At 48.8% G+C, this 25,987-nt stretch overlaps 1 protein-coding gene across 1 annotated transcript in view; it reads right to left on the reverse strand.

Annotated features, from left to right (window-relative positions):
• Window positions 1–1,115: 1,115 nt before the first annotated feature.
• Window positions 1,116–25,987, reverse strand: part of IGDCC3 (immunoglobulin superfamily DCC subclass member 3) — a 110,681-nt gene continuing 85,809 nt past the window's right edge. Inside the window, 8 exon segments of the mRNA XM_063142662.1 lie at window positions 1,116–1,193; window positions 1,195–1,320; window positions 3,095–3,305; window positions 5,108–5,246; window positions 8,668–8,772; window positions 9,631–9,819; window positions 14,382–14,546; window positions 17,471–17,718. Coding sequence (XP_062998732.1) covers window positions 1,116–1,193; window positions 1,195–1,320; window positions 3,095–3,305; window positions 5,108–5,246; window positions 8,668–8,772; window positions 9,631–9,819; window positions 14,382–14,546; window positions 17,471–17,718 — 1,261 coding nt within the window.

The raw sequence follows: 25,987 nt of genomic DNA on the forward strand, positions 1-25,987 counted from the left end.
CGGTGGCCTGCCGTTTTGCTACAACCCTAACAGTCTTTAAAGTTTAAAAAAGACAAACATGATATAAAACAACTCTGGACACAGAAAAACGCTACACAAGTCAGCTAGCAACTTGCCTAAAAGTAAAGCTTATAACACTAGAGAGGAAAATGTCATCCACAATCACTACTGTACATGAATCCACGTTGCTCGTTGTCATTTCAATTTTGGAATACTGGAACCGAGCAGAAAACAGGGAGGTGAAGAGCAGGGGGCTCTGACGACATGACACAACGGTTCTTCTATAAAAAACGTCTTGAGGTAGAACATTGCTTTCAAGGTTTTGGAAGTGCTTTACATTGGAACGACGATGACAATAAAGGAATACTTAAGAGAGAGGGGGAAAATAAGAAACCGACAACCAACATGGTGGACATGGAGTGTGACTTCTGAGGTAGTACCAAAACATGTACTGACCAAGTGCTACGCTACTAGCTTTGAAAAGCGAAGGAAGACACAAGATATTTGCTTCTTCCCAGAAGACATTCAATTCCGGTTGAGGTAGGTTCTGGGTTTACTTGGGATATCGGTCCAAGTCTTTTCTTATTCTTTTATTTTTCCTTTTCTTTTTTTTTGACACGCTTGCTTTGCCTTTAAAATAGTTAATCGGCAACAAAACATCCTGAGAATTACAGAGAGCTGAATGCGAACGACGAAAACTTCAGTCAACCCATGGAAAAGTTTGGCCAACCAAGCACCTGAGCGGGTTTTTTTGGAGCCAAGTTGGAGGGATCCGTCGTACGTCAATTTCTCAGACAGGTTACAAAAGTGGATCCCCGGCGTAACTGTCCTAAAGCTGCCCACAAGGAAACACCATTGCATTTGGTATCCAGGTTGACTGAGGAGTCGGGCAAAGATCTCTTGAGAAGCCACCAACCCAGCGGCTGTAGAACGAACAGCTGAGATCCAGATGGGAAGGAATGTACTAAGAGCCCTGAGGCAGCTCAGAAAGACAAACTTCAGGAGATATATATATATATATACGAATCAGACTGTAGAAATCTTAAATTGACCTGAGATTGATGAGTCATTTTAAAGGCATCGCCAGACATGAAAAACGATGGCTGGTGCGTCCTCTAAGAAGCTTTAGAGTCTTGGCAATTATTCTTCATTGGCTGGAGCTGGCCCTTCTTGGCTGACGTTGAGCAGAAGTCTGCTGTGGGCGCCAGAGGGCAGGTTTTGAAACGGGGTGTCGCTTTGCTCTTCGATGATGCTGAATTCATCCGGCGGAAGCGTGGATATCTGCGTTTCATTCGGTGAGGTAGGAGGAATATGATCCAGCTGAGGAATGGAAGCGAAAAATGGCTCTTTCAATGCACAGGAGTCGTGAACTGCCCTCTTTAAAAAGTAGGTGCTGCCTGTCCTGGAACTAACAGACAACACCACAAATTCCCCTGGTCCCTTTGGCTGGAATTCCTCCTCAAAAGCCGCCTTTCCCACCAAACCTTTTGCTTAGACAGGGTGACCCTATGAAAAGGAGGACAGGGCTCCTTTATCTTTAACAGTTGTATTGAAAAGGGAATTTCAGCAGGTGTCATTTGTATATATGGGGATCCTGGGGAAATTCCCTCTTCATCACAACAGTTAAAGCTGCAGGTGCCCTGCCCTCTTTTAAATCTGGTCACTCTAGTAAAGCTCCTGCAGCTTTAACTGTTGTGATGAAGAGGGAATTTCACCAGGTTCTCCATATATACAAATGACACCTGCTGAAATTCCCTTTTCTATGCATTCTCCACTGGGAATGGAGACGCATAAACACACCTCCATGTAATTCGAAAATCACATGGGTTTCTAGTGAGGCCTGAGAGCTAAGCTAGGGTGACCATATGAAAAGGAGGACAGGGCTGTCACTACGTTCAACATCTAAGGTCGTCCTCCGGGTGCCTACTCCGAGAGAGGCTCGGAGTGTGGCAACGAGGGGCAGGGCCTTTTCGGTGGTGGCCCCCAGACTATGGAACGATCTCCCTGACGAGGCTCGCCCGGCGCCAACGCTGCTATCTTTCCTGCGCCAGGTTAAGACTTTCCTCTTTGCCCAGGCATATGGCGGCACATCCTAATTACCCACATGTTTAGTTTTTAATCGGTTTTTAATGCTTTATGTATGTATGTTCTGTGTTTTAGAGTTTTAAATTTTGTATACTTGTTTTTATCTCAATTTTAGAATTTCTGTAAACCGCTCAGAGAGCCCTGGCTATGGGAGCGGTATATAAGTGAAAGAAAGAAAGAAAGAAAGAAAGAAAGAAAGAAAGAAAGAAAGAAAGAAAGAAAGAAAGAAAGAAAGGCAGGCAGGCAGGCAGGCAGGCAGGCAGGCAGGCCTGGTCTAGCCATGGCCTGTGTCTCCCCCTTTCCTCCCCCTGCTGCCAAAATTCAGTCTGCCCATCTTTGTGGCCTCTCACAGGCCTGCCCTTCTTCTGTTTATGTTACTCTGAAAAGTGCCATGTGTACCTGAATCGTCATCAACATCGTCCTTGTCATCTTAGTCAGATGTCTTAACAGCCCAAAACTGATCCTTTCAAATGATAGGCAGTAAAGGGGACCCGTGCCAGACTAGACATGTTTGGACTTTGCAGAATTACAGTGCCACCCTGTACACATTTACTCAGAAGTAGATCCCACTTAGTTCAATGGGGCTTACGCCTAGTTAAGTGTGCATAGGACTGCTGTCTTAGTCTGATTCGTTGTTAGGAGCACAAGTAGTATTGCTGCTAGTACATTTCATGACCTTCTTATAGCACCATCAATGTCCACAGCGTTTTAGCGAGTAGTGCAAACTACAAAGATAGCTCCCTGCACCAAGGAGCTTACAGTTTGGACGACAGGAGGGGCAGGAGAAAGAAAGGGACAAAGCAACGGAACAAGCAAGCGAGAGGAATGAGGAATTGGAGGGGCGAAGGATGGCATCCCTCCCTATCCCAAAGATCCAAAACTGCTTTCTGGCTTAACCATCATGGTTAAAGCCATGGTTTAAGGTGTCTTCTGAACGGGCCCCTAGTGTTTACATTTTAAAACGAGAGAAACAAACAAAAGTCCCCATTCTCTTGCGCCATTTTCTTACCGCTATCCCCTTACTGCGTTGATCAGGAGGGGAAGCCGGCGCTGGGAACAGCCTTTCCAGTTCATTCATATCCCGCTGTTTCCCGTTTGTGCCTGGGTCGTCCCTGTCCCTCTGCGCGGATCCGTTCAGCGCCAGGCCCGTCATATTCCTCTGGCTTCTTGGGATCTGCGGAGTGGATAGCTGCTCCTGGACATTTTTACACATCAACAGTCTGTGGAAAGGAGAGACAGAACAAAAACCTCTCTGGCAGTGCACTTTCATGGGCATCGCAGGAATTACATACCCTGAAGTATATGAGAAGGTTGTGGCTCAGTGGCAGAGCACCTGTTTTGCACGCAGAAGGTCCCCGGTTGAACCTCCGGATTCTCCAGATAGGGTGAGGGAAGGATCCTGCTTGAAACGTTGGAGGGCCATCTCTGCCAGTCAGGCTCAAGTTACAGGAAGCCAGATTCTGGCTGGACGTCAGGAAAAACTTCCTTACTGTTTGACCATAGCTAGACCTAAGGTTTATCCCTGGATCGTCCAGGGGTCAAACCTGTTCATCTAGGTGACACACAGAGGATCCAGTGCTCAGGCAGGGGCGAACGCTGGATGATCCCAGGATAAACCTTAGGTCTAACTGTGGCCTAAGAGCAGTATGTCAATGGAACCCATGACCTAGGGAGGTGGTGGTCTCTCCCACACTAGAGGCCTTCAAGAGGCAGCTGGACAGCTCTCAGTCAGGGATGCTTTAAGGCGGATTCCTGCATTGAGCAGCGGGGTTGGACTTGATGGACTTCTATGAGTCAACACTACTGGGCTAGAGGGACCAAGGGCCTGGCTTAGTAGAAGGCAGCTTCCTATATTTCTAAGTCTATCAAAATGGCCCCATGATGGCTTAGAGAATGGGTATGGCTAATTCTCAGGGTCTAACTCACTGCCATGTTTGAGTTGGGAGGGAATCCACCAGTAGCAATCTGGCCAGTATCTCTGCTGGGTTTACATGACTTCATTTCCTAACATGAGTCCAGACCTGGTGCCATGGACACAAAGGTGCCCGCAGACCCCTGTCCCGATGCCCAAATGGCTCCCTTTATTTCTTAACATTCTTTTTTTAAAATGAATTGGGACACATCTTTATTTGGGTTTGAAAGTGTGTGTGTGTGTGTGTGTGTTTTGGAGCCTCCACTTGGTTCTAGCGGAGTGTGGGGAAGGCCAGAGGGATGGCAGGGGCTGCTACAGAGCTGTGACCCATCTCTCCCTTCAGACCTCATTTCTGAGGTTTCCTTCCAAATTTCTTGGCCCAAAAGCCAAGTACAGAAATGTAATACTTGGGAACTGGAAGCAACAGAAGCCTTGGCTATGGATTCTAAGGCAAGATACTCTATGCCTAGGGTGACCATATGGAAAGGAGGACCGGGCTCCTGTATCTTTAACAATTGTATAGAAAAGGGAATGTCAGCAGCTGTCATTATTATTATTATTATTATTATTGTTGTTGTTGTTGTTGTTGTTATATTTATTTGTATCTCGCCTTTTGCCCAATGCTGGGTCATTGGTATGCATGCAGCACCTGGTGAAATCCCCTCTTCATCACAACAGTTAAAGCTGCAGGATCCCTGCCCTCTTTTGTATCTGATCACTCTAGTATAGTTCCTGCAGCTTTAACTGTTGTGATGAAGAGGGGATTTCACCAGGTGCTGCCTGCGTACAAATGACCCCTGCTGAAATTCCCTTTTCTGTACGACTGTTAAAGTTGCAGGAGTCCTGTTCTGCTTTCCATAGGGTCACCCTATCTATGCCTAAAGCAGCCTCCCTGAACTATGTGCCCCCAAACCAGATGTGTTGGACTACAACTCCCGTTATCCCCAGCTATGTAGTCCGACGCGTTTGGAGGGCAGGCAGCTGGGGCAGCTGGGCCTAAAGTGTTCCTGATGAGGAGCCAGTCCAGCACCTCCTGAGAAATCTGAGGCAGAGCTTTCTGCCGCTGGCAGACGCGACGCACGCACGCCCCGCGAGCCGAGAGATCCGTACCGTCCTCTGTACCCAAACATGAGGAAGAGGACGCAGAAGATGATGCAGGTCACTCCGATGTGGATCCCGATGATGATCCCGGTAGCTGACGTCTTGTTCGTTTGTTCATCTTTCATGCAGTTGCACGGTGGGTTCAGCCCTGGTTAGGGGGGACGTAACGCGACACTGAGAGCCAGGCCAGAGCACCCTCATCTCTTTATTTCATGTGTGCCCTGCCTTTCAACGCAAAACACACACACACCCCGGCACTTGGGGCATAATTAAAATGGATTAAAACAATAACATACATCAAGATAATCATCAGAGAACAAAAAATCAACACCCCAAACTCACGCAGCGTGGCTTGTTAACCCACGCAGTGTGGCTTAGTTTTCTCGAACAAGCCACCTTGAGAAGCCATGGTTTGTTGTTGGGTTGTTCAGGGCGGTTCACAAGCCACACTGCGTGGTTATAACAAGCCAGCCTGCAGCCATTCAGACCATCTGCTAACTCACGGTTCCACAACCAATCCATGGTTCAACAACAACAGCCCACACCCGACCACTGAGAGTGGGTTAGCCCCAATAACTGTTACTGATGGATTGTAAAGACTCCAGGGGGCTTTTTGGGGGGCTGAGGAACAGCATTAACAATATTTTAAATGAACAAATACCATGCAATTATGTTGCCTTCTAGACCTGGAAACAGTACAGTTCCCTTTCTCTGTGGGTCAAGCAATGAGAAATGGAAGCTGGGCCCATTTCTCTACAGAGTTATGATAGCGCCACTAGGGATTCCCCAGGGGAATCTCCCTGTTATCAGTGATGGGAGTTAACAAGGGGATTCCCCTGTGCACAGCTCATGCGTTCAGTTGGGAAGGGGCCACGGGAGAGGGCTTTCTCCGTGGTGGCACCCCGGTTGTGGAATACCCTCCCCTTGGAGGCCCGACTGGCGCCGACGCTGGCTTCATTTTGGCGCCAAGTTAAGTCATGCCTCTTTATCAAAGCGTTTGAGGACTAAATTTTTCCTGGTTACACATCGTTTAAATTGTTTTTATTACTTTTTTTAAAAAAAAAAAATCTACTGGTTTTAATTTGTTAACGATTTAATACATTTTTAGCTGTGTATGTTATTTATGTTTCCATTGTTCCGATTTTATCTGTACGCTGCCGTGAGATCCCAGTGATCTAGGGCGGGGTACAAATGTTTTAATAAAATCAATCAATCCATCAATAAGGAGAGCGGCACGCAGGGGAATTCTTTTGTGAGTTAGGGGCCTGTAGACTGGGGAGGGTGACTATATGAAAAGGAGGACAGGGCTCCTGTATCTTTAACAGTTGTGCAAAATATAGGAAGTACGCATTGCGTCCGAAACGCATAGGCACTTGGCACTTTCATTAAACTTTTTTACAAATAATATTTTGCAGAAGATATCCTTGGTTCCGCCCCTGCCTTTGGCTTGTTTTTCACTCCCTCACGAGGTTTTCCTTCTTTTTCCGCACCTGTCTGTTGTATGCCTGCAGCACTTGGTGAAATTCCCTCTTCAAAGCTGCAGGAGCCCTGCCTAGTGTGACCAGATACAAAAGAGGACAGGGCTCCTGCAGCTTTAACTGTTGAGATGAAGAGGGGATTTCACCAGGTGCTGCATGCATACCAATGACCCCTGCTGAAATTTCCTTTTCTACGCAACTGTTAAAGACACAGGAGCCCTGTCCTCCTTTCCATATGGTCACCCTAAGACTGAGATCTCCCCGCCCTGAACTAAGCCAATTCAAAACGACAACAAAAGAGTGAAAAGATTTGCCAGGGATCTTCTGCAATTTCCAGCTCAGAGTAATATTTTAAAATTCTATTTCTTTAAAGCGTTTTTACCCTGCTCATCAACAGAAAAGTGTCTTAGGGTGGCTTACAGATCAATAAATAATAATAATAAAAAAAACAAGACCCTCCCTGCTTTTAGGATTACGCTTTGAAAAAAGGGGCGGGGGGAAAGATGCTGAGGAAGGCAGGGAGGGGAAACGCTATTTAAAAAACACACAAAAAGGAACACAACTGAAAGGGGATATTCTCACTCGGAGGATCGCGAGATCGATTCCTGAATATGCCTAGTTTTAAAAGATACATGCCTGTGCCAAAGCAAAGTTTGCTGGGGCAGAAAGTTTTTGCTTGGCCCGAAAGCAAGGCTTTGAGGGGGATCTGGAGGCTCCTTCAGTCCGCAACTTAAAGGGAAGCTTAAGGCGCAAACCTATACATGTTTAGACGGAAAGATGTCCTACAAACACCCAGCAATGCTGGGAGTTTGTAGGATGTTTTTCTGTCTAAACTTGCGTAGGATTGCGACCTTAATCTGTTGACAAGAGCAGCGACGTTTCCAAGGGACGTTCCAGATATACAGCTCCCTCATTTTTCTTTTCTTATCAATTTTCACGTCTAGTCACCCCCTATCCAATGCCTTGCCCCTGGCCCTCTCTGGTTTCCTCAGTTCGGGCCTTCACTCCCAAGGCTTGGATTACTGCAATGCGCTCTATGTGGGGCTGCCCTTGAAGCTGCTCCAGAAGCTGGAGCTAGTGCAGAACGCTGCAGCTCGGCTGTTGTCTGGAGCTGCCCCTTTCCAGCATGGAACTCCTCTGCTGAGGGAACTGCACTGGCTGCCTATTCGCTACCGGGCCAGGTTGAATCATAGAATCATAGAATCGTAGAGTTGGAAGGGGCCTAAACGGCCATCAAATCCAACCCCCTGCTCAATGCAGGAATCCACCCTACAGCATACTTGACAGATGGTTGTTCAGGTTGTTGTACTTGTGCACAAAGCCCTAAACAACTTGGGACCAGGACACCTGAGAGAGCGCCTTCTCCCCTACCAACCTGCCCGGTCACTGAGGTCATCCGAGGGCCTGCTCCCGGTGGTTCCACATAGATGCCCCTTACGCCTGGAACGCTCTTCCAGAACATCTGAGATCCACAAGTTCAATCGCAGCTTTTAAAGCTCAGCTAAAAACTTTTCTTTTTCCTAAAGCTTTTAAAACTTGATGTTGTTTGGACTTTACACTGTTAGTTTTACCCGACCCTGTGCCTGTTTACATTCTCTTCCCCTCCTTATTGCTTTACTATGATTTTATTAGATTGTAAGCCTATGCGGCAGGGTCTTGCGATTTACTGTTTTACTCTGTACAGCACCATGTACATCGATGGTGCTATATAAATAATAATAATAATAATAATAATAATAATAATAATAATAATCCATCCTCCGATTGGAATCCACCAGGGGAAGAGCCTTCAGCGTGGTGGCCCCCCCTCCGGTGGAATTCCCTGCCTCTGGAGGTCAGGTAGGCGCCAACTTCATATTCCTTTCGGCGCCTCCTGAAAACGTCATTATTCCAGGAAGCCTTTCCTTTATGACCAGCCATGGTTCACTCTACGTTTTGCTTCTTTTAAAACCTATTTAAAAGTGTGTTATTCTGTTTTAATTTTATCTGACCTTGTACACCGCTCTGAAATTTTGAATGGGGAGCGGTATATAAATACTGAAAATAAATAAATAAAATAAAGGCTTGCGCAGGAGAGCTTGTCCCCCTCACCCGTTCTTTCGACGTTCTCTCGGAGCGACACGAAACGGACGGTGGAGTTCCCGTCCCCATGCTGGTTGTACGCAAGCAACTTGACTTCATAGACGACTGATGGATCTGGAAGGAAGAGGGCAGGGGAGACGGCGGTGCCTTTTCAAATGCGGTTCATTCGTTTAAATCACTGGTTGCCGACCCTATCACCCAGGTGCTGCACTCTCTTGCATCTAAGGCAGAGGTGGGCAATGTACACTGCAGTCCCTTCCACCACCCGTAACCCACCCTCATTACCCCCCCCCCAAAAAAAACAGGTAAAAAAAAGAGAGAGAGAGAAACAGCAGTTTGCTGATGAAATTTGGCAGCAAACCGTTATGGAGACAACTAAGGACAAATTTAGCTGTTTTTGGCAGCTGCTACTGCTACAAGCCTGCTGTGGGAGGAGGCAGGGAGGAAAATTGCCCCCCAGACTGTCTGAAGTTGCCCACCCTTGATCTAAGGAAACACAGTAACAAGGGGTGTGCCATTGGCAGCCATGTGTGGGGGAGTGTGCAAACACAGTGCTGAGCAGGAGAGGAGGGGGGTGTAGGTGTGCACAAGGGGTGTGCCGGGTGTGCCCAGGCACACCCTAATGCCTCAAGCAATAAGCATCTCCTCAATTCTCCCCTCACCTGCAATGGCCCTCCCACAGTCAGACAAGCCGATCACGTAGAAGGGCATCGGTGTCTACAGTGTCTAATAAATAAATGAATTAAAAAATGTCCTTTATGATTGAGTATTCAATAAATGATCACCTTTGAAAAAAAAATCCCTGGGTGTACACCCTAATGAAATGTGCTGCACATTCCTGGGGGCGGGGGCGCATGGCCGCAATGGTGAGGCCAGTGGGCCTTCTGCTGATGAACAGGTCCTTCTCAATGGCACCAGGGACTAGCCACTTGTCCTCTGTTTTGTCTTTCCATGTTCTTCCTCCCTACTCACCAAGATGGGTAATATTGTAAGACGTGATGTTACTGGGCAAAAGCATGGGGCCGGTGAAGTGGGAGAGATGAACTTTGCGGTAGTAGAGCTTGAACCCTTCGTGCTGGCCCAGTTTGAGGGAGGGCTCCCACGTTGCCTGAATGGCGGTGCTGTTGAGAACCTTGATGAAGAGGGACGGCATTGCCGGCACTGGAACACAGCAGCGGAAAGAAAGAGAGAAGGGTTTTGCGGGCTGGGTTTCCTCCTGGTAATCTAGACTAGCCATTCCTGAAGACGCTCATACTTTGGTTCTAAACAGTGAGGGCTAGTGGGGCGGTGAATCCGCTCCAGGTTTTAGTCAGGACTCCAAAAGAGCTGTCCAAGGTGCTGACAGCTTCTTTAGAGTTGGAGAGCTCCTGTAACGTCCCGACTGGTTCTGCCTGAAATCCAGAGCGGGTTCACTGCCCCACTGACAACACAGTCAGGTATAAATCCATGGCTGTTATGATAAAACCGAGAAACACATTGATACTACATCTCTGAGTTCTTCCCATTTTAAGGAAGGTGGTCACCCAGTGGATGTTCACAACCAGCTGCCTGCAGTTAGAGTTCAGAGTGATCTGATGAAGAAACGAAACAGCTAAATATATACGGAGTCACTATCTTACGCCGTTTAGTACATCACTTGGACTGTTTGGCATTCATGATTGTATCTATATGTTCACAGTGATTGTTCAGTGTGTCATAAATAGTTGACGCTTACCACAACAGTTTTTTTCATGTATCATTGGTACCTTTTCATTCTTTTTTTCTGGTCAGTAACCCCTCTCTTTTTACATGTTATGATAAAATGCCACACTATAGTCAGTGCTTGTTTATTCTGGATAGCTGCAACTGGTATTTTGGATACACCATGAAGCCAAACATGTACAAATGCAGTGGTAGAGCCAAGAACAGAGATGAATCATAGAATAGTAGAGTTGGAAGGGACCCATGAGGGCATCAAGTCCAACCTACTGCTCAATGAAGGAATCCATCTTAAAAGCATCCCTAACAGATGGCTGTACAGCTGCCTCTTGAAGGCCTCCAGTGTGGGAGAGCCCACAACCCCCCTAGGTCATGGGTTCCATTGTCGTACTGCTCTAACAGTCAGGAAGTTTTTCCTGATGTCCAGCCAGAATCTGGCTTCCTGTAACTTGACCCCATTAGCCTGTGTCCTGCACTCTGAGATGATCAAGAAGAGGTTACAGTTAACCTACTCATGTATTATGGGATATGGAGCTTAATTTTTGTGAACCGCCCAGAGAGCTTCGGCTATTGGGCGGTATAAAAATGTAATAAATAAATAAATAAATCCGTAAACTTATGTTCTACAGGAACAGTTTTTCCAGAGCTTCAGGGACAGGGCGTGGGGGAGAGCTGCAAGCATCAAAGGCCTGTGTAATTTATTAGCATGTTACAAGATCTGCAGCCTTTAACGACGTCAGAAAAATGCAGTGCCCGGACTTCTCCAAGTTCACACAAAGAAAACACAGAATGTACAGGCTTTATGAGGCCGCTAGCTACTGCCCTGAACTCCGAGTCTTTGGGTCAAAGGTCTGAAGGGAGTTTTAAACCCTGTCAATCTCTCGGCCTCTATAATGGAAAAGAAAGAAGGCTGAGGAGGACAGAGGGTTCAATCCCAGAATGCTAAGCAAAGGGATCTAGGTTGTTGCCGACCCTGGATTCTCCTCGCCTCAAGGGCTGATGATTTGCCCTCTGTTTAAGCCAGGCACAGTAGGCACTGTGCACGGTCTGCATTAAAAAACAAATAAAGCCAAATTCTGTCAGCTAGTGTGGTGTAGTGCAAGGTTGGTCAAAATGTGGATTTGGATAGACAACTGAAATCTTGGGGAGTTGCAGATCAGCAAGGATTTCTGACTCCCAAGTGTTTCACAACAGCAGCAACAACACGATTTGACCCAGGCAAGGCAGAAATTGTACCTGTTGAAATGAAGGCTAACCAGGCATGGATTTTTGAGTGTGGAAGGACAGTGAGTTTGTGAACTTTTGAGGCCTACAGTAATAATGTCAGGCCTGGGGTTCTTCAGTTGGGAGGGGGTATTCGTGGGAGGGTGGAGTTTCATTTTTCCGGTTAATATTCATTTCCCTGGTTAAGTTTCATTTCTCCAGTTCAGTTTCTTTTCTTCAAGGTTGAAACAGTACTTTCTGTTTTGTGGGGAAAGGGTATAAAAAGAGAGGAGAGCGCCGGACCTCCAGAGAGAGCAGGAAAAGACCAGAGCATGGGGAAAGAGCAGGAAGAAGCAGCTTGAAGAAGTCTGGGTGCAGCTAGGGGAAAAGAATTCTCGTTTTTGCAACTTATATTTTATTTTAGTGCTTTTGTGTCACTCAGCTCTATTGACTAAATGCTGTTATTTGTAATGTAGCTGTTTTAATATACTAGTAAGCTGTTGTGTAAAACCTGAAGTGCCTGGTGTGCCAATCACTCCATGTCTTCACCCGAAACCCCATGTTACTGGGAAGGGGAAGGCAAAAGAAGGAAGGAGGGAGTCTTAAGGAGGCAAGAGATCCGTAAGGAGTTGCTCAGGTGGTCCAGGACACGGAAGGAATCTTGACGGAGCACCACTCAGTTCTGGTACTTAAAACAAATTCCTAGGCTCCGAATTACTTCTGCGTGCATGCCTTTTGCACAAGGTGGTTCTAGTAAAGAAGGAAGCGGATCTCTTAAGCCTGAAGACTGCCTACTCCTGGGGTAGTGCACTGAGGACTGAGCTTGGGCCAGGGTTTTGTTTAATTTTTGGAACTTTTAAGTCAGCCCCGAGAGCTTGGCAAACTGGCCATTGAGAAAGACCAAGGGTCGAAACGAGTCTGGCCAAATGGATCAAGTTTACTGAGCATTTTCTGTCTAGCATTCTGATTATCTTGTCGTATTACTGTACTTGTGAAATGCTCTGTGTATGTTATTTTTAATGTTATATTTTAGTATATAAAATTGCATTTTTTACCTGTTTCCTTCCTTGTTTTCATTTATACTGTGTTAGGTTAAGGTTATCACCTCTTTGTTGCATTTATTTCCTGTAACCTGAGCCCATTGTTCCGGGTCCTGCACTCTCGATCCTCTGGGAGGATCGAGAAGAGATCCTGGCCCTCCTCTGTGTGACAACCTTTCAAGTATTCGAAGAGTGCTACCATGTCTCCACCCAATCTTCTCTTCGAATGGACTTTACTTACAGACATATCTGGTGAAGACAAAGACCTGCTTGCCCAGACGGATAGGGTCAGAGAGACTAGTGTTTTTTTCTTTGTCTTCCCCTGTGAATGCTTGTGTGGTTTGGCTGACTTGCTTGAGCCACCTGGAGCTCTCCGCTCTGCACCTTGCTTTTCTCAGCAGTTCATGCCCCCCTGCTCTCTGTGGCTTTGTGCCTTCTGTGATTCCACGCAAACTCTGCATGTGGCGTCAGACAGAGCCTTTGTCAACCAGGGATTTGGGGCTATCGTTTGAAAGTCAACAGCAACTATCAGCAAACAAGTCCAGTATTTGAGGCAGTAAGCCTGTGAGCCCCAGTTGCTGGGGAACATGGGTGGGAGGGTGCTGTTGCACCATGTCCTGCTTGTTGGTCCTTGGTTGATGGCTGGTGGGCCTCTGTGTGAACAGAGTGCTGGACTAGATAGACCCTCGGTCTGATCCCACATCAGGGCTCTTCTGATGTTCTTAAGTCTCTAGGCCTTAATGGTTGCAAAGAGGGGCCAGAAAGTGTGTGTGTGTGAGCAAGGCTTGACGAAGTCCCCAAAGACGAGGAAGGAGCTGTGTACCGTTTCCAGGATCCGAGGGGCACAGCTTCAGCACCCTGGAGAGCTCTTTGCCTGCCAAGCACATGCAAGACATGCCCCTTTCAAGGTCCTTCCCTGCACATGTAAACGTCATGGAGAGAGGGGGGGGAGAATGACACAACACACTTACTGGCTCCGCCCATGACATCACAGGCCCTGCAGGCCCCACCCCCTCAACGTTTGTGCATTTGGTGGGTAGTCTTTAAAGGCGGACATATTGGCGTCCCGCTGTCCTTTCCAGATGTCCTACCAAACATGCAGGCGCTGGGGGAATCAGGTCTGCGGGGTGCACGATGGCGCGGTTTGGGCCAACTGGTACAGTCATGCTCCCCCTCTACGTTTTTAGTGTATGCTTGGAGGGGACCTTCTGGAAAGGGCTTATAGGATCTGCAAACCTAATTGACATAATAGATGTATATGGTTGCAGGATTATTCTTGGGGCGGAACATTCTTAGAGTAGTGAAGGAGACCCAGCAGGGCACTGGGGTGGGCAGGAGGGTTTGGTCTTGGATCATATAGGAATCCGCTTCATATCCAATGAGACCGATGAGAACATCAGAAGAGCCCTGCTGGATCAGACCAAAGGGTCCATCTAGTCCAGCACTCTGTTCACACAGTGGCCGGCCAGCTGTTGACAAGAACGACATGGTGCAACAGTACCCTCCCATCCATGTTCCCCAGCAACTGGTGCACACAGGCTTACTGTCTCAGATACTGGAGGTAGCACATAGACATCTGAGCTAGATAATCCACCGGTTCTTCTTGTCAATTATTGCCCAGCTCCTTGAGGACTCAGAGAGTTTCCCAGTCTGGTATCTCAGATGCTCAAGAGGAGATGCGTGCGATTAAACGTGGAACCTCGTAAGTAGCTGCTCTGCCTTTGAGCTGTACTCCCTCTTATAGTCCAGTAGAACACTGGAGGTGCCCTTTCTTCTCCTTACCTTCTCCCAGAGTGCTCACCAGCACGACTTCGGAGGACTTGCTGGCCCCTCGGGACGTATACGCCTTGATGTAGAAGCTGTAACTCGTGGAGGGCTCCAGGTCAGTCACCAGCTGCTGGAAGGTATTCTTGCTGACCGCTTCTTGGTACTCCATCTCCACAGGGTCTGAAATACGAGGGGAAACACATCGTCTCAAGATTCCCCTTAAGGAGAATGAAGCAAGATTCCAAGCGCAGCCTGCCATCCCAGGGCGTTGCAAGTTGGGGGGGGGGAATGGGTCGGGTGCCGCCCAGTTTGCACCCAAGAGTATGGGTGACCATACGGAAAAGAGGACAGGGCTCCTGTATCCTTAACAGTTGTATCGAAAAGGGCATTTCAGCAAGTGTCATTGGTATGCATGCAGCACCTGGTGAAATTTCCTCCATCACAACAGTAAAAGCTGCAGGAGCCCTGCCTTCTTGACCAGATACAAAAGAGGACAGGGCTCCTACAGCTTTTACTGTCCTCCTTTCCATACAGTCAACCTACCCAAGAGCCCTGTCAGTCTGGCTCTGATGCCCTACTTCCTGAGCCACCACGAAGGGCATCCCGGCAGTTCAGACGCAGAGACTTCCCAGCGACCCCTGTCAGTGCCAGGACCAGTGCCAGGAGCTGGGCAATTCACTGCAGAGGGGAGCTCTCCATCCCCACTCCCAGACTGCTCCTTCTACTTGGAGGGACTCGTTGTCTCACTAGCTGTGGGGCGCTGGACTTTGCCACTAGATGTCAGGACATGCCATCACTGCAACTTTCTGTCTTTCTTTCTTCTTACATTTATACCCCACTTTTCTTCCATCATGGAACTCAAGGCGGTTACACGGGATGCCCAGGTGGTCACTCCTCCAAGCACTGACCAGACCCAGACCTGCTTGAGCAAGATGGGTGCCTCTTGTGCCTTCAGACTATGCCCGGGGATACCTTCCTTCCTTCCTTCCTAGCTATCGATCGATCAATCATCAATGTCAACTCTCACTGTAGCTTACAAATGATCCAGAGTGATGTAATGGATTGTTTTAAGACTGGTGAGAGTCCCAAATCCCTACTTGTCCCCAAAGCTCAGCCAGATGTCCCAGGGCCAGTCATCCCTTGGCTTCCCATCCAAAAGCCCCACTCCTTGGCCTGGAGGCTATTGGGGTCCAGGGGAGAAGATGGGGAGAGGAATCCCCTTGTTATCTCCACTCGCAGATTGGCATTACCAAGGAGATCTCCCTTACCTAGTGTACCAACTGGGAAGGGGAGCAAAATGATGAGTGCTTTGCCCCCTCCCCATGTTGTTCCCCATGGACAACAGTGCTTCCGTTTGCATTGTTTGCACCGCCTCCATGGGGAAGCCTCCCAGCACCAGCTGAGGCTGTCGCGTTTCCCAAAACCTCCTGCCTTATTGGGAGACGATAAAGAGGTCTGCCTTGTAGTTCAGGCAGTAAACATCTCTTCCCACCTGAACAGAGTCTAACCCCATGGAACTTCCCTCTAGGCAAAACTAGGCAAACTAAGCGAGACCATTGTCCTTTCAAGAAAAGGGGGAAGCCTTTCCCCAGAACGCTTTAACTTCAAGGAGGCTGGTTCTGAAGGAGGCTTTGGCGAGAAGCTAGCCGGGCTGACTTTCTCTCGCCTTCCTTTAACTCCGCCTGTTTCGAGTCTGCGGCGGGCTCTAGGATCAGCTAGCCCTGAGGAGCCCTCCCCCTGTGAAGAATTGGGATTTCCCACAGACTGTGTGTTGTTAACATTTTCAGTGATAAGGTCTGGCGAAGGTTCATCCCCAGCTGGGGATGAACCCGTGAGAATCACCTCCCCCACTTCCCGTGTAGGCTGGTACATATCTGGTGCTGCCTCTTTTGCTTCAGAATCTGATTCTGATTAATCGCCTGAAACTCCTTCTCCCAGTCTAAGGGGAACAGGCCTAGTCACGACAGAGTCCCTTTCTCCGTGCTGAGAGAGACCAGGAACCCCATGCCTCTCTCTGCACAGGGAGAGGCAAAACAGGTGGGGCAATGATACCATGGAAGGCCCATTGGGGGAATTCAGCCCCCCAACTTAAACTCCTGCCTTAGAGGAAGAGTTAGTGGTACAGTGTAATAAATCAATCTAAACAGTCTAAAAGCAAGTCAGTACAAAACCACAGCCAACACCATAAGTAAGTGGTATACAGAGCTAACCAAATTACTCCCTCGTTGAAGCGGGGAAAGCCTTCTTTTCATTTTCTAAATAGCTGAAGCGCCTGCCGTCTCGTTCTGAGCACCACATTTTAAGAAGGGTATTGACAAACTGGAGCGTGTCCAGAGGAAGGTGACCGGGATAGTGAGGGACCCGTGACGAAAAGCTGAAAAAGCTGGGAATGTTTAGCCTGGAGAAGAGAAGGCTAAGGGGAGACACGATTGTGGTCTTTGACTATCGTGGTCTATGGATCTAGAGAAGAGTTGTCCTCTGTCGGGCTGGAGGGAAGGACTAGAACCAAAGGATGAGAATTGCAAGGAAGCATATTTTGACTAAACATTAGGAGAAATGTCAAGTCTGCCCAGCTGTGGGGCAGTCTTCCCTCGGGAGGTGATGAGCTCTCCTTTGCTGGAGGTATTTAAGCAGAGCTCAGGCATCCATCTGCCTGGGATACTGTAGCTGCATCCTGCACTACAGATCCTGCACTGAAAGGGCGTTGGACTACATGGCCACCAAAGTCCCTTCCAGCTCTTACGATTCTTTGAAGATCCATCTGGGCAGGGAGTTCCAGAGTTCCAGCGCCATTACAGAGAAAGGCCTAGCCCTAGCGTCCCCTGTCTGATGGCGATGCTAACCTTCAATTGGGCCTCCTCTGAAGATCCAAGGGCATGGGGGGATGTAGATCCAATTAACTGTTGAATCTATCCAAGAAGGAACCCAGCGAATGGCAATTCTGGGTAAGGGTAGAAATGTCTAAACAAAAGATTTGTGCCCCGCTCAGGCCTGGGTTCGTGGGTGATCAGCGTGGCTCGGTTGCTCTTCCCCCCCTGACAGGACGGCATGCTCTATCTCAACGGATTGGGCTCCTGGCCCCTGACTTCCACCGCCATTCTTACCTGCCGCCCGTCTGATGTGTAGGACGTAGCCAATGATCTCCTTGGTGTTCTGCAGCGGCTCGCTCCACAGCACTTGGATGGTTGTCGCCGAGACGGTGGCGGCTTTCACTTTCTGCGGCGGGCCGGGCAGCCCGTCAGCCCAGAGCACCGTCAGCCTGGCGCTGGCTTGGGTAGAGCCGGCGCTGTTCTCGGCGATGCACTGGTAGATGGCCTCGTCGGCTTGGCTGATGCTGTAGATCGTCAGCGTGCTGCAACGAAGTCGACGGCGCAGGGCAGGGTTAGCGCTTTCTAGCAATGAGCCTAGGAGTCACCGGCCGTTCCTCATGCCTCCCCCCCCCCCTGCTGCCGGCCACAACTAGGTTAATCCTCACGTGTCTGAAAAGCACGTCATGAGAGGCGGAGGCTGCCTAGCAGGGATTTCTCTACATCCCCCTCTGGCTTGGGCAGGGGCGGACAAAAAGCCTACGGGGCGGTCGCCTGGATCCCAATCGGGGAACAAGTCTGTGGATTATGTTAAAAGGCAAGAGAGAAAATGAGGAGGAGGAGGGAGGGAGGGAGGGAGGAAAGTGCTCGTGGTATTATCCTGGCTGATAATCAGACAGCTTAGCTCTGCCTTGTATTAAAGAGACTAGTCACCAGCAATTAAAATCACCAGGGGAAAAGGGCAAATTCCTAGAGAGACTGGGAAAATAAAGTCTAAGTGACTGTTCAGATGATTGGAAATGTAGGAATATTATATAACACACACACACACACACACACACACACACACACACACACACACACACACACGATAGCTACTGATGGTCAAATTACCCCAAGAGAATTTGTTATTTACTCAGAAAGAATGTGAGCTCGGATGAGAGATCTATACAAACTCTCATTTGGCGTATACCATTTTTTGTGCAAGCACAATATCACGGCGCATCTTGGGAGCTGCGGTTTGGAACTGCATAGATTCGTCTGGGCAGGGAGTTCCATAGTTCCAGCACCACTACAGAGAAAGGCCTATCCCTAGCCTCCCCTGTCGAAATACAGATGAATTTATTACGTACTCAGAAAGTGTGTGAACTCGGATGACAGATCTCCTTTAATACAAATGCTCATTCGGTGTATACCATTTTTTGTGCAAGCACAATATCACGGCGCATCTTGGGAGCTGCAGTTTGGACCTGCACGGCGTTTCGTACGTCACCACCTTATGCCCCCTTTCTGATTGGTTCTTTTCACAAGGCCCGCCGGCATGATAAGGTCATGTGGTGTTTACTCACCATTGGTATGAACAGAGACAGCACAGAATTGTCCGCCTCCACGTGGATCCTGAGCTACAGTTGTGGCGGCAATGAGGAAGCCGTGAAGAGACTACTTCAAGTAAGATTTGGGCAGGGTAGAGGTGGTAGGACAACTGAAAATGGGGAGGGGAAATCTGTGTACTACTTTACCGCGCGTGCTCTGAAGCTCACCATCAATTCCAAACTTAACAGATAATTCATAATCCATCGATCCAGGTTCATTACAAAGATGGGAATTACAAACAGATGAGTTCTGACCAACAAGTGGACGAATTCCGGAATTTGGCAGGTCCACTAAATGTAACATGTACATCGGGCATATCTACAAACACAGGTGATCCCCATGTTACATCGTTCAGGCACTGATGCGGTGAAGACCGCACCTCTCCGCACGTACAGAACGTACGCCGTCTCAGCCACGTGAGCTGATAATCACTGGAACAAGGACTGGAAAGGAATAAAACCTTCCATCCAACCCAACCCAACCTCTTGTGGCCCAGAAAGGACGTCCACATGACCTGGGGAAGACTTGAGGAGAAATTCCCGCCACCCACCCGCCTGAGGGAGGCATTCCAATGAGCAAATAAGGTGCAGGAGGGATCGTCAATCATAACGTTTTAGCACTGTCCTTAAGTGCTCAAAGCATTTTGCACAGATGACTTCGATAACCTTTTACGGCATCTCTGTAAGGGGCCGGGGGTGGTGGTGAGAGGACGGAGCGGGCAGGACAGCGAGCTCATGGCTGAGCTGGGCGTTCGGCGCCTTGCTGCTGCTCCCAAACACTCTGCTTTCACTCGTTGGGGAGGGTACACACCCCTCACGGAAGCTGGCCGCTCTTCTGCCGTTTAAATGGTAAAAATACCTTTTCGAGCACTGGTCCACTCTCGCGCATGGGAAGCGTGGCGCAGTTGAGAAGCTCCTGTGAGCTCTTATTCATTTCCCTCGGAAAATCAGGCTCTCAACGAAGAAGTTCAAACGATGATGATCAAACGCTTCGCAAGAAATCATAAGCGGCGGTCCAATACGTCGGGCCTCGAGGGCCGAGGGCCCACTATACTCAAACCACGATATTCCCTGTTTCTTGATTGCAAGGAGCAGACAGCTTTTGAAGCCAGAATTCAACAGTCTCAAGCTTGATCAAACATTACTGTGGCAGCTCACAAAACATTAGCTGCAATTAGGGATGTCGCAAGTGCCCGAATGAGTCCGAATGGGTCCAGAGGCTCCAGAAATTGTGCACTTCTGCAGGGTTAATGGCGGCCACTAATAACATAAGAACATCAGAAGAGCCCTGATGCTGGATCAGACCCAGGGTCCATCTAGTCCAGCACTCTGTTCACACAGTGGCCAACCAGCTGTCGGCCAGGGACCAACAATGCAGAACACGGTGCAACAGTACCCTCCCACCCATGTTCCCCAGCACACAGGCTTACTGCCTTTGCTACTGGAGGTAGCACATAGCCATCAGGGCTAGTAGCCATGGATAGCCTTCTCCTCCAGGAATTTTTCCAACCCCTTTTTAAAGCCATCCAAATTCGTGGCCATCACTACATCTTGTGGTAGTGAGTTCCATAGTTTAACTAACGCAGGGGGAAAGCGCGCGATTTCAGCAGCCAGGGCGGGCAGCTGCCCAGAGACTCATGTGGCTCGACGGGCAGGGGACAGAAAGTTAGAAAAATTCATGGCGAAGGCTCCCAACAGTGGTGATTATTAACCACAATAGCTGCATACAGCTTCCTTGTGAGGACTAGCACTTTCTCAAGTCCTGCTTGTGAGCTTTTGAGCATCCAGTGCAGGAAACAGAATGCTGGATGAGAAAAACATCGGGCCCAATACACTAGAGGGTCTTCTTCTGTTCCTATAGTCCTCCTTGTGTGGACAAAAGTAGGGAATAGGGGGAGGGGTGCGCGTGTGTGTGAACATTAAAAAAGAATCATCTCTCCCGAAAGAACCTGGCACCGTTAGCTTTGCTTCTGCAAAATGCCAGTGAAAGCCCCCTAGACGCAATTGCTTGACTACAGATTGTAAAACTAAAACAATCAATTGAATATAATTAGGGTTCGCTGAAAATGCAAACAGAATGTATACGGTGGGAAATATGGATTGCAAGAAAAGCACCACGTCCTGATCACACGCTTCCTTGTCACTGGGGTCAAATTCTGGACTTTTACGCCTGCCGCTAATTTCACGTCCGTGCTTTCCCGTTCCGCAAATGCCGGAATCATCGTGGCCGTTTTAACACATGCTTATTTTTTTTCTCGTCCCAGAGCCCACGTTTCCCTGGAAACATTGGCAAGAGGTACGGTGGGTCTTGGCTGACGGGGCGATTCCAGCAAACTGGCCATACGCTCTTCTTAGTGCTGCAAATTCAATATATCTGCTTAAATTACACCCCCGCCCCCAAGTCATCAAAGGTTGCGGGATGAATTTGAGGATGGCTGGGGGGGGGGGCGGGGGAATAGGCTCCTAAGCTGTGTCAATGCAGCCTTGAATTTAGCCAGAACAGATGGTAAAAAGGCAGGAATATGCAATTTTCCAAAGCTGCCCGTTCCATTTGGCATTAGCCTACTGGGAATGAGAGGACGGAGCACAGAGCCCTGGCAGCCGGAGAGCGTCATTAGGCATCTGGGGTCTGGCAAGAACCAGGTCACATCTGGGTCAGAAACCGAGGGCAGAATTGTTCAGTTTTCTGATCATGGACAAAGCGTCCCAGGAACAATGGGAGGTCTAGGGGAGAAGAGGCCATCTTGATCTGGAATACAGGCTCGATGATTCCATGCAGGGATTCCTGGCCAGGGAACATACACACACTCCAGTCATAGATTTGAGCATGGTCACCCATGGCCTGGCCCCGGAGTTCAAGTTCTCTCTGAGTTTTGTTGCTGCTACTCTTTAAAGCGCAGGTGCTCAGGTAGCTCTCTGGCGAGAAAAAAAGCCATCAAAATACATGCACAGGTATCAGAGCAGCCTCCCCCAACCCAGTGCCTTCAAGATGTTTGGGACGTCAGCTCCCATCAGCTCCAACCTGCAGGGCCATTGGCTGGGAATGATGGGAGTTACCATCCAGCACATCTGGAGGGCACCAGGTTGGGACAGGCTGGATCGGAGAAACCAAAGTTATGGGAGAAGAAATGCAAGTATTTTTGCCGCCGTGATCAGGCCAGCGGCCGCTGTGACTGCAAAACCCATGTGCTCAACACCCACATGCAGCTGGCAGCCGCAACACCAATTTACAGCCCGCCCTAGCCATAGGTCTCAGGGCAAGTACTAGCGACATTCTCCTTCCTCGATCATGTTGGAGAATAAATCTCAGCTTTGCGGGCAGCGCATTCCAGGGCTGGGTTTCCACCCCAGGAATAATATGAAGATTTTGTAGTGGGTGGGGGGTAGGGAATGAAGAGATCCCAGAGCTTTGAAGAGAAAACGAGGGGTCCGCTTGATCCCAGGGCACTTCCCAGACACAAGACGCTCTGCAAGGAACTGGTCTTGTCTTCCTATCCTTGTGGGGGTCTCCGGCCACTCCCCACAGCGGCAAATGCTCATTCTCTTCAGTGGGGGGGGGGAGCAGAATGCCCAAGGGGGAAGATGGAATTGCAGACATCACGCCAGGCCTTTTGCAATCAGTCAGGATCTAATTTATTCTCAGGCACCATCTGGCATGTGTGTGAAACTGTCTCCATGTAAAGACCACCAGCCTTCGCGGGGACCGGGCGGGCTAGGTGTGACAGACACCACAGAGCAACGAGGAGACCCTAAGGCTATGAGGGAAGGGGCCAGCCGTCCCTAGCACTGTCAGCTGTTGCCCTCCCCAAAGGACACCGGGCTGGCACTTAAAAGCCGCTTGACACGCTGCACGGAAGCAGATGCAAGGGCAGGACAAAGAGCTGGAAACTTGACACATTGCTCCCGCCCCGCCGGTCCGGAATCGCAGGATTCCGTCTTCCCAAAACTTGGGCTATGGACTCACGCCACTCCCGGCCAGCCTGGCCATTGGCCGGGGTTGATGGGAGTTGTAGTCTAGCATGCCAGGAGGTTGCGGAAAGCTTCGGAAAATGCTCAGAATGGCTTTGGGCCTCAAGCGTTGAAGGAGACCCATGAGCTGTAGGAGGGGCCCCTTCGTGGCTCTTGGCCAAGTGACGTCAAGTTATTGATCGACTGGATTCAGTTCACGCCCTGCCTTTCTACCAGGAAAATGGCACTCAAGGCCCCTTACAATCACAGGAACTAACGCGTTCTTTTAAAAAATAAAAACTTGATTAAAACAATAATAAATTCAAAACCCAAAGAGGTGGAAGCTATGTCATGGCCTGCTCAGAGAGGGTATACCTCTGAGTACCAGATATTGGGGTGGGGTGGGGTGGAGGGACAATATGGAAGGCTATTTATTATTTGTAAGATTTATATACCACTTAATAGCATAAGTTCCTTAAGCTGTTGTCTTAATGCCCGGCTCATGAATTTCCCAGAGGCTTTTGGCTTGCTGGTTGTTTCTTGAATGCTGGCCAAGACGGTTGTAACCCCCACAGCGAAACTTCGCTTGCCTTCTTATGCCCCATGAAGAGCCGCCGTGCCAGAAGGGCAAGGTGGCAACGTCCAGTAACCCACGTTTTCTGGATGCCTTCCAGGCCTTTCTGTAGGGTGACCCTATGGAAAGGGCTCCTGCAGCTTTAACTGTTGTCTAGAAAAGGGGATTTCAGCAGGTGTCATTTGCATGCATGCAGCTCTTGGTGAAATGCCCTCTTCGTCACAACAGTTAAAACTGCAGGAGCCCTGCCCTCTTTTGCATCTGGTCACTCAAGTATGGCTCCTGCAGCTTTAACTGTTGTGATGAAGAAGGAATTTCACCAGGTGCTGCATGCATACAAATGACACTTGCTGAAATCCCCTTTTCTAGACAACTGTTAAAAGATGCAGGAGGTCTGTCCTCCTTTTCATAGGGCCACCCTACCCTTGTGTGGAAGAAGGAGCCCTGACCATTGCGTGCCTCAGACCGGGGGCTCAGAAAAGGAAAGACAGCTGGATGCTGCGGGAAAAGTCACACACACCCTCGGCCCCCCCCCCCAAGCTTTTCATGTGGAAGAAAGATACGCGCCTCGTGTTACGGCCGTCCAAAATGAATCACTCTTTCCCTTTGAACGGAAATCCATCATGTTGGGACATCTGCTCTCTGGAAACTTTACTGCAATGGCCAGGCGGGTTGCGGCGTTCACAGCCAGCCGGTACAATACACCCTGGAGGATTCTCCCCTCCCCACAAGCCCACCGGTTCCTAAAGCTACATTCAGAAGGCCACGGTGAACTCAACCCAACCTTTGCACAATAATGCTGACAGGCACAGAATGGGGAGGGGAGGGAGGGTTTTTCTGAGGCTCTATGGAGTGCTTTTGTGAGGGTGGGGAACGGGGCATCGAGGGAGGGGGGCTTCAGCTATTCATTCATAGGGAGCCCCGTTCACATGCCGTCACTTTAGTCCATAGGCAATGAAGATGACCCATCTCAGCAAAGGACAGAGGTCAGGGCCACGGACTGGGGCTGAACTCTCCAAAGTGCCGTTAGGGAGAAAAATGAAAGGATGTCGGAAGCCGATCCCCTAACCCAAAGGGTTGCAGGATGGGGCAACAGGAGCACAGAGGAAGGGAAAGGGCCCAGCCGCCACACTGGGAAAGCGAAGGAAGGAAAAGTTGCCACAAACAGAGAGCCGGTGTACTAGAGAAGGCGGCCGGAGAGCAAATCGATCAAGCTGACTCAAGCAAGCCAGCCAAGTTACAGGCAAGGGGGAGTTGTGGATGGCACTGTGAGGATGCTGCCCCCTCCCCAAAAAAAGGAAAAGGAAAAAGATCTTCTGCATCCAAGAAAAGCTGACTTCTGCAACATGCGTGCATTATGCAAATTATTAACCACATTTGCATGGCCCCCTAATTTTGCATAACTGCGTCAGCTCTTCTGTTTGGCATAAATTATTTTGCAAGTCACGGAGAAGGGCAAGGAGTTGTGGGAGGCACCGTGGCCTCACCCCCCCCCCTGCCCCTGGAAACCCTATTCCCCCTCGCCCCCACTAGCATTTGAAAAGCCATGCCATGCCTTCAATCCTACCTTTGCAACCGATGAGGCCCGCCTGGAGCCAACATTGTTATCTTTCAGGCGCCAGGTCAAGACTTTCCTCTTCTCCCAGGCATTTAAAGGCATGGAACGCCGAGTTTGTTTTTTAACGGACCCCAGGATTGTTGTTTTAAATGGATGCTGCTGTTTTTAATACTGTTGTTTTTATGTCTCGGATGGTTTTTAAATTTTGTATATTTTTAGCGTTTACTGTTTTTAGCTTTTGTGAACTGCCCAGAGAGCTTCGGCTGTGGGGCGGTATATAAATGTAATTAAATAAAAATAATTAAATAAATAAATAAACCATAAGGACTAGAAATTTAATTTTTGTGAACTGCCCAGAGAGCTTCGGCTATTGGGCGGTATAAAGATGTAATAAAATAAATAAACAAATAAATAAATTCTGGTATTATTATTATTATTATTATTATTATTATTATTATTATTATTTTCAAAAGGAGATGCCAGATTTTCCGGGAGCTGCGTTCTGCAGCCCGCCGGCCAAATCCTAGAGCCTTTCTGCAGTCGTGTGCCTCTGCTTGCAAGGGAGCGTGGGCCTGACATGACCCAGGACGGCCTGGGGTACCCGAGATACCCCTCGTCACATAACGAGACGTGGGCTATGAAACAAAGGATTTGTAAGGCTGAATTCTCCAGGGAAGCTGCCTTGGAAAACGCACATTGCCATATCCGGCTGAGCCACAATGCCACGTCAGCAATGCGCTGAAAGCACAAAAAAGGAATCCTGGGACAAAACGGGTAACGATCCAGCGGCAGAATGAAAAGCATTGAGATGCTCCAGAAGGGATTGGGAAGCGGGGAAGCGAGGTGTATTTCAGCAGGTGTCCTTTGCCTAGGGTGACCCTATGGAAAGGAGGACAGGGCTCCTGTATCTTTAACAGTTGTATTGAAAAGGGAATTTCAGCAGGTGTCATTTGTATATATGGAGAACCTGGTGAAAGTTCCTCTTCATCACAACAGTTAAAGCTGCAGGTGCCCTGCCCTCTTTTGTATCTGGTCACTCTAGTATAGCTCCTGCACCTTTAACTGTTGTGATGAAGAGGGAATTTCACCAGGTTCTCCATATACACAAATGACACCTGCTGAAATTCCCTTTTCTATGCAAC

The sequence above is a fragment of the Elgaria multicarinata genome, chromosome 16 (assembly GCF_023053635.1).
Source record: "Elgaria multicarinata webbii isolate HBS135686 ecotype San Diego chromosome 16, rElgMul1.1.pri, whole genome shotgun sequence".
In the NCBI taxonomy this organism is placed as follows: Eukaryota; Metazoa; Chordata; class Lepidosauria; order Squamata; family Anguidae; genus Elgaria; species Elgaria multicarinata.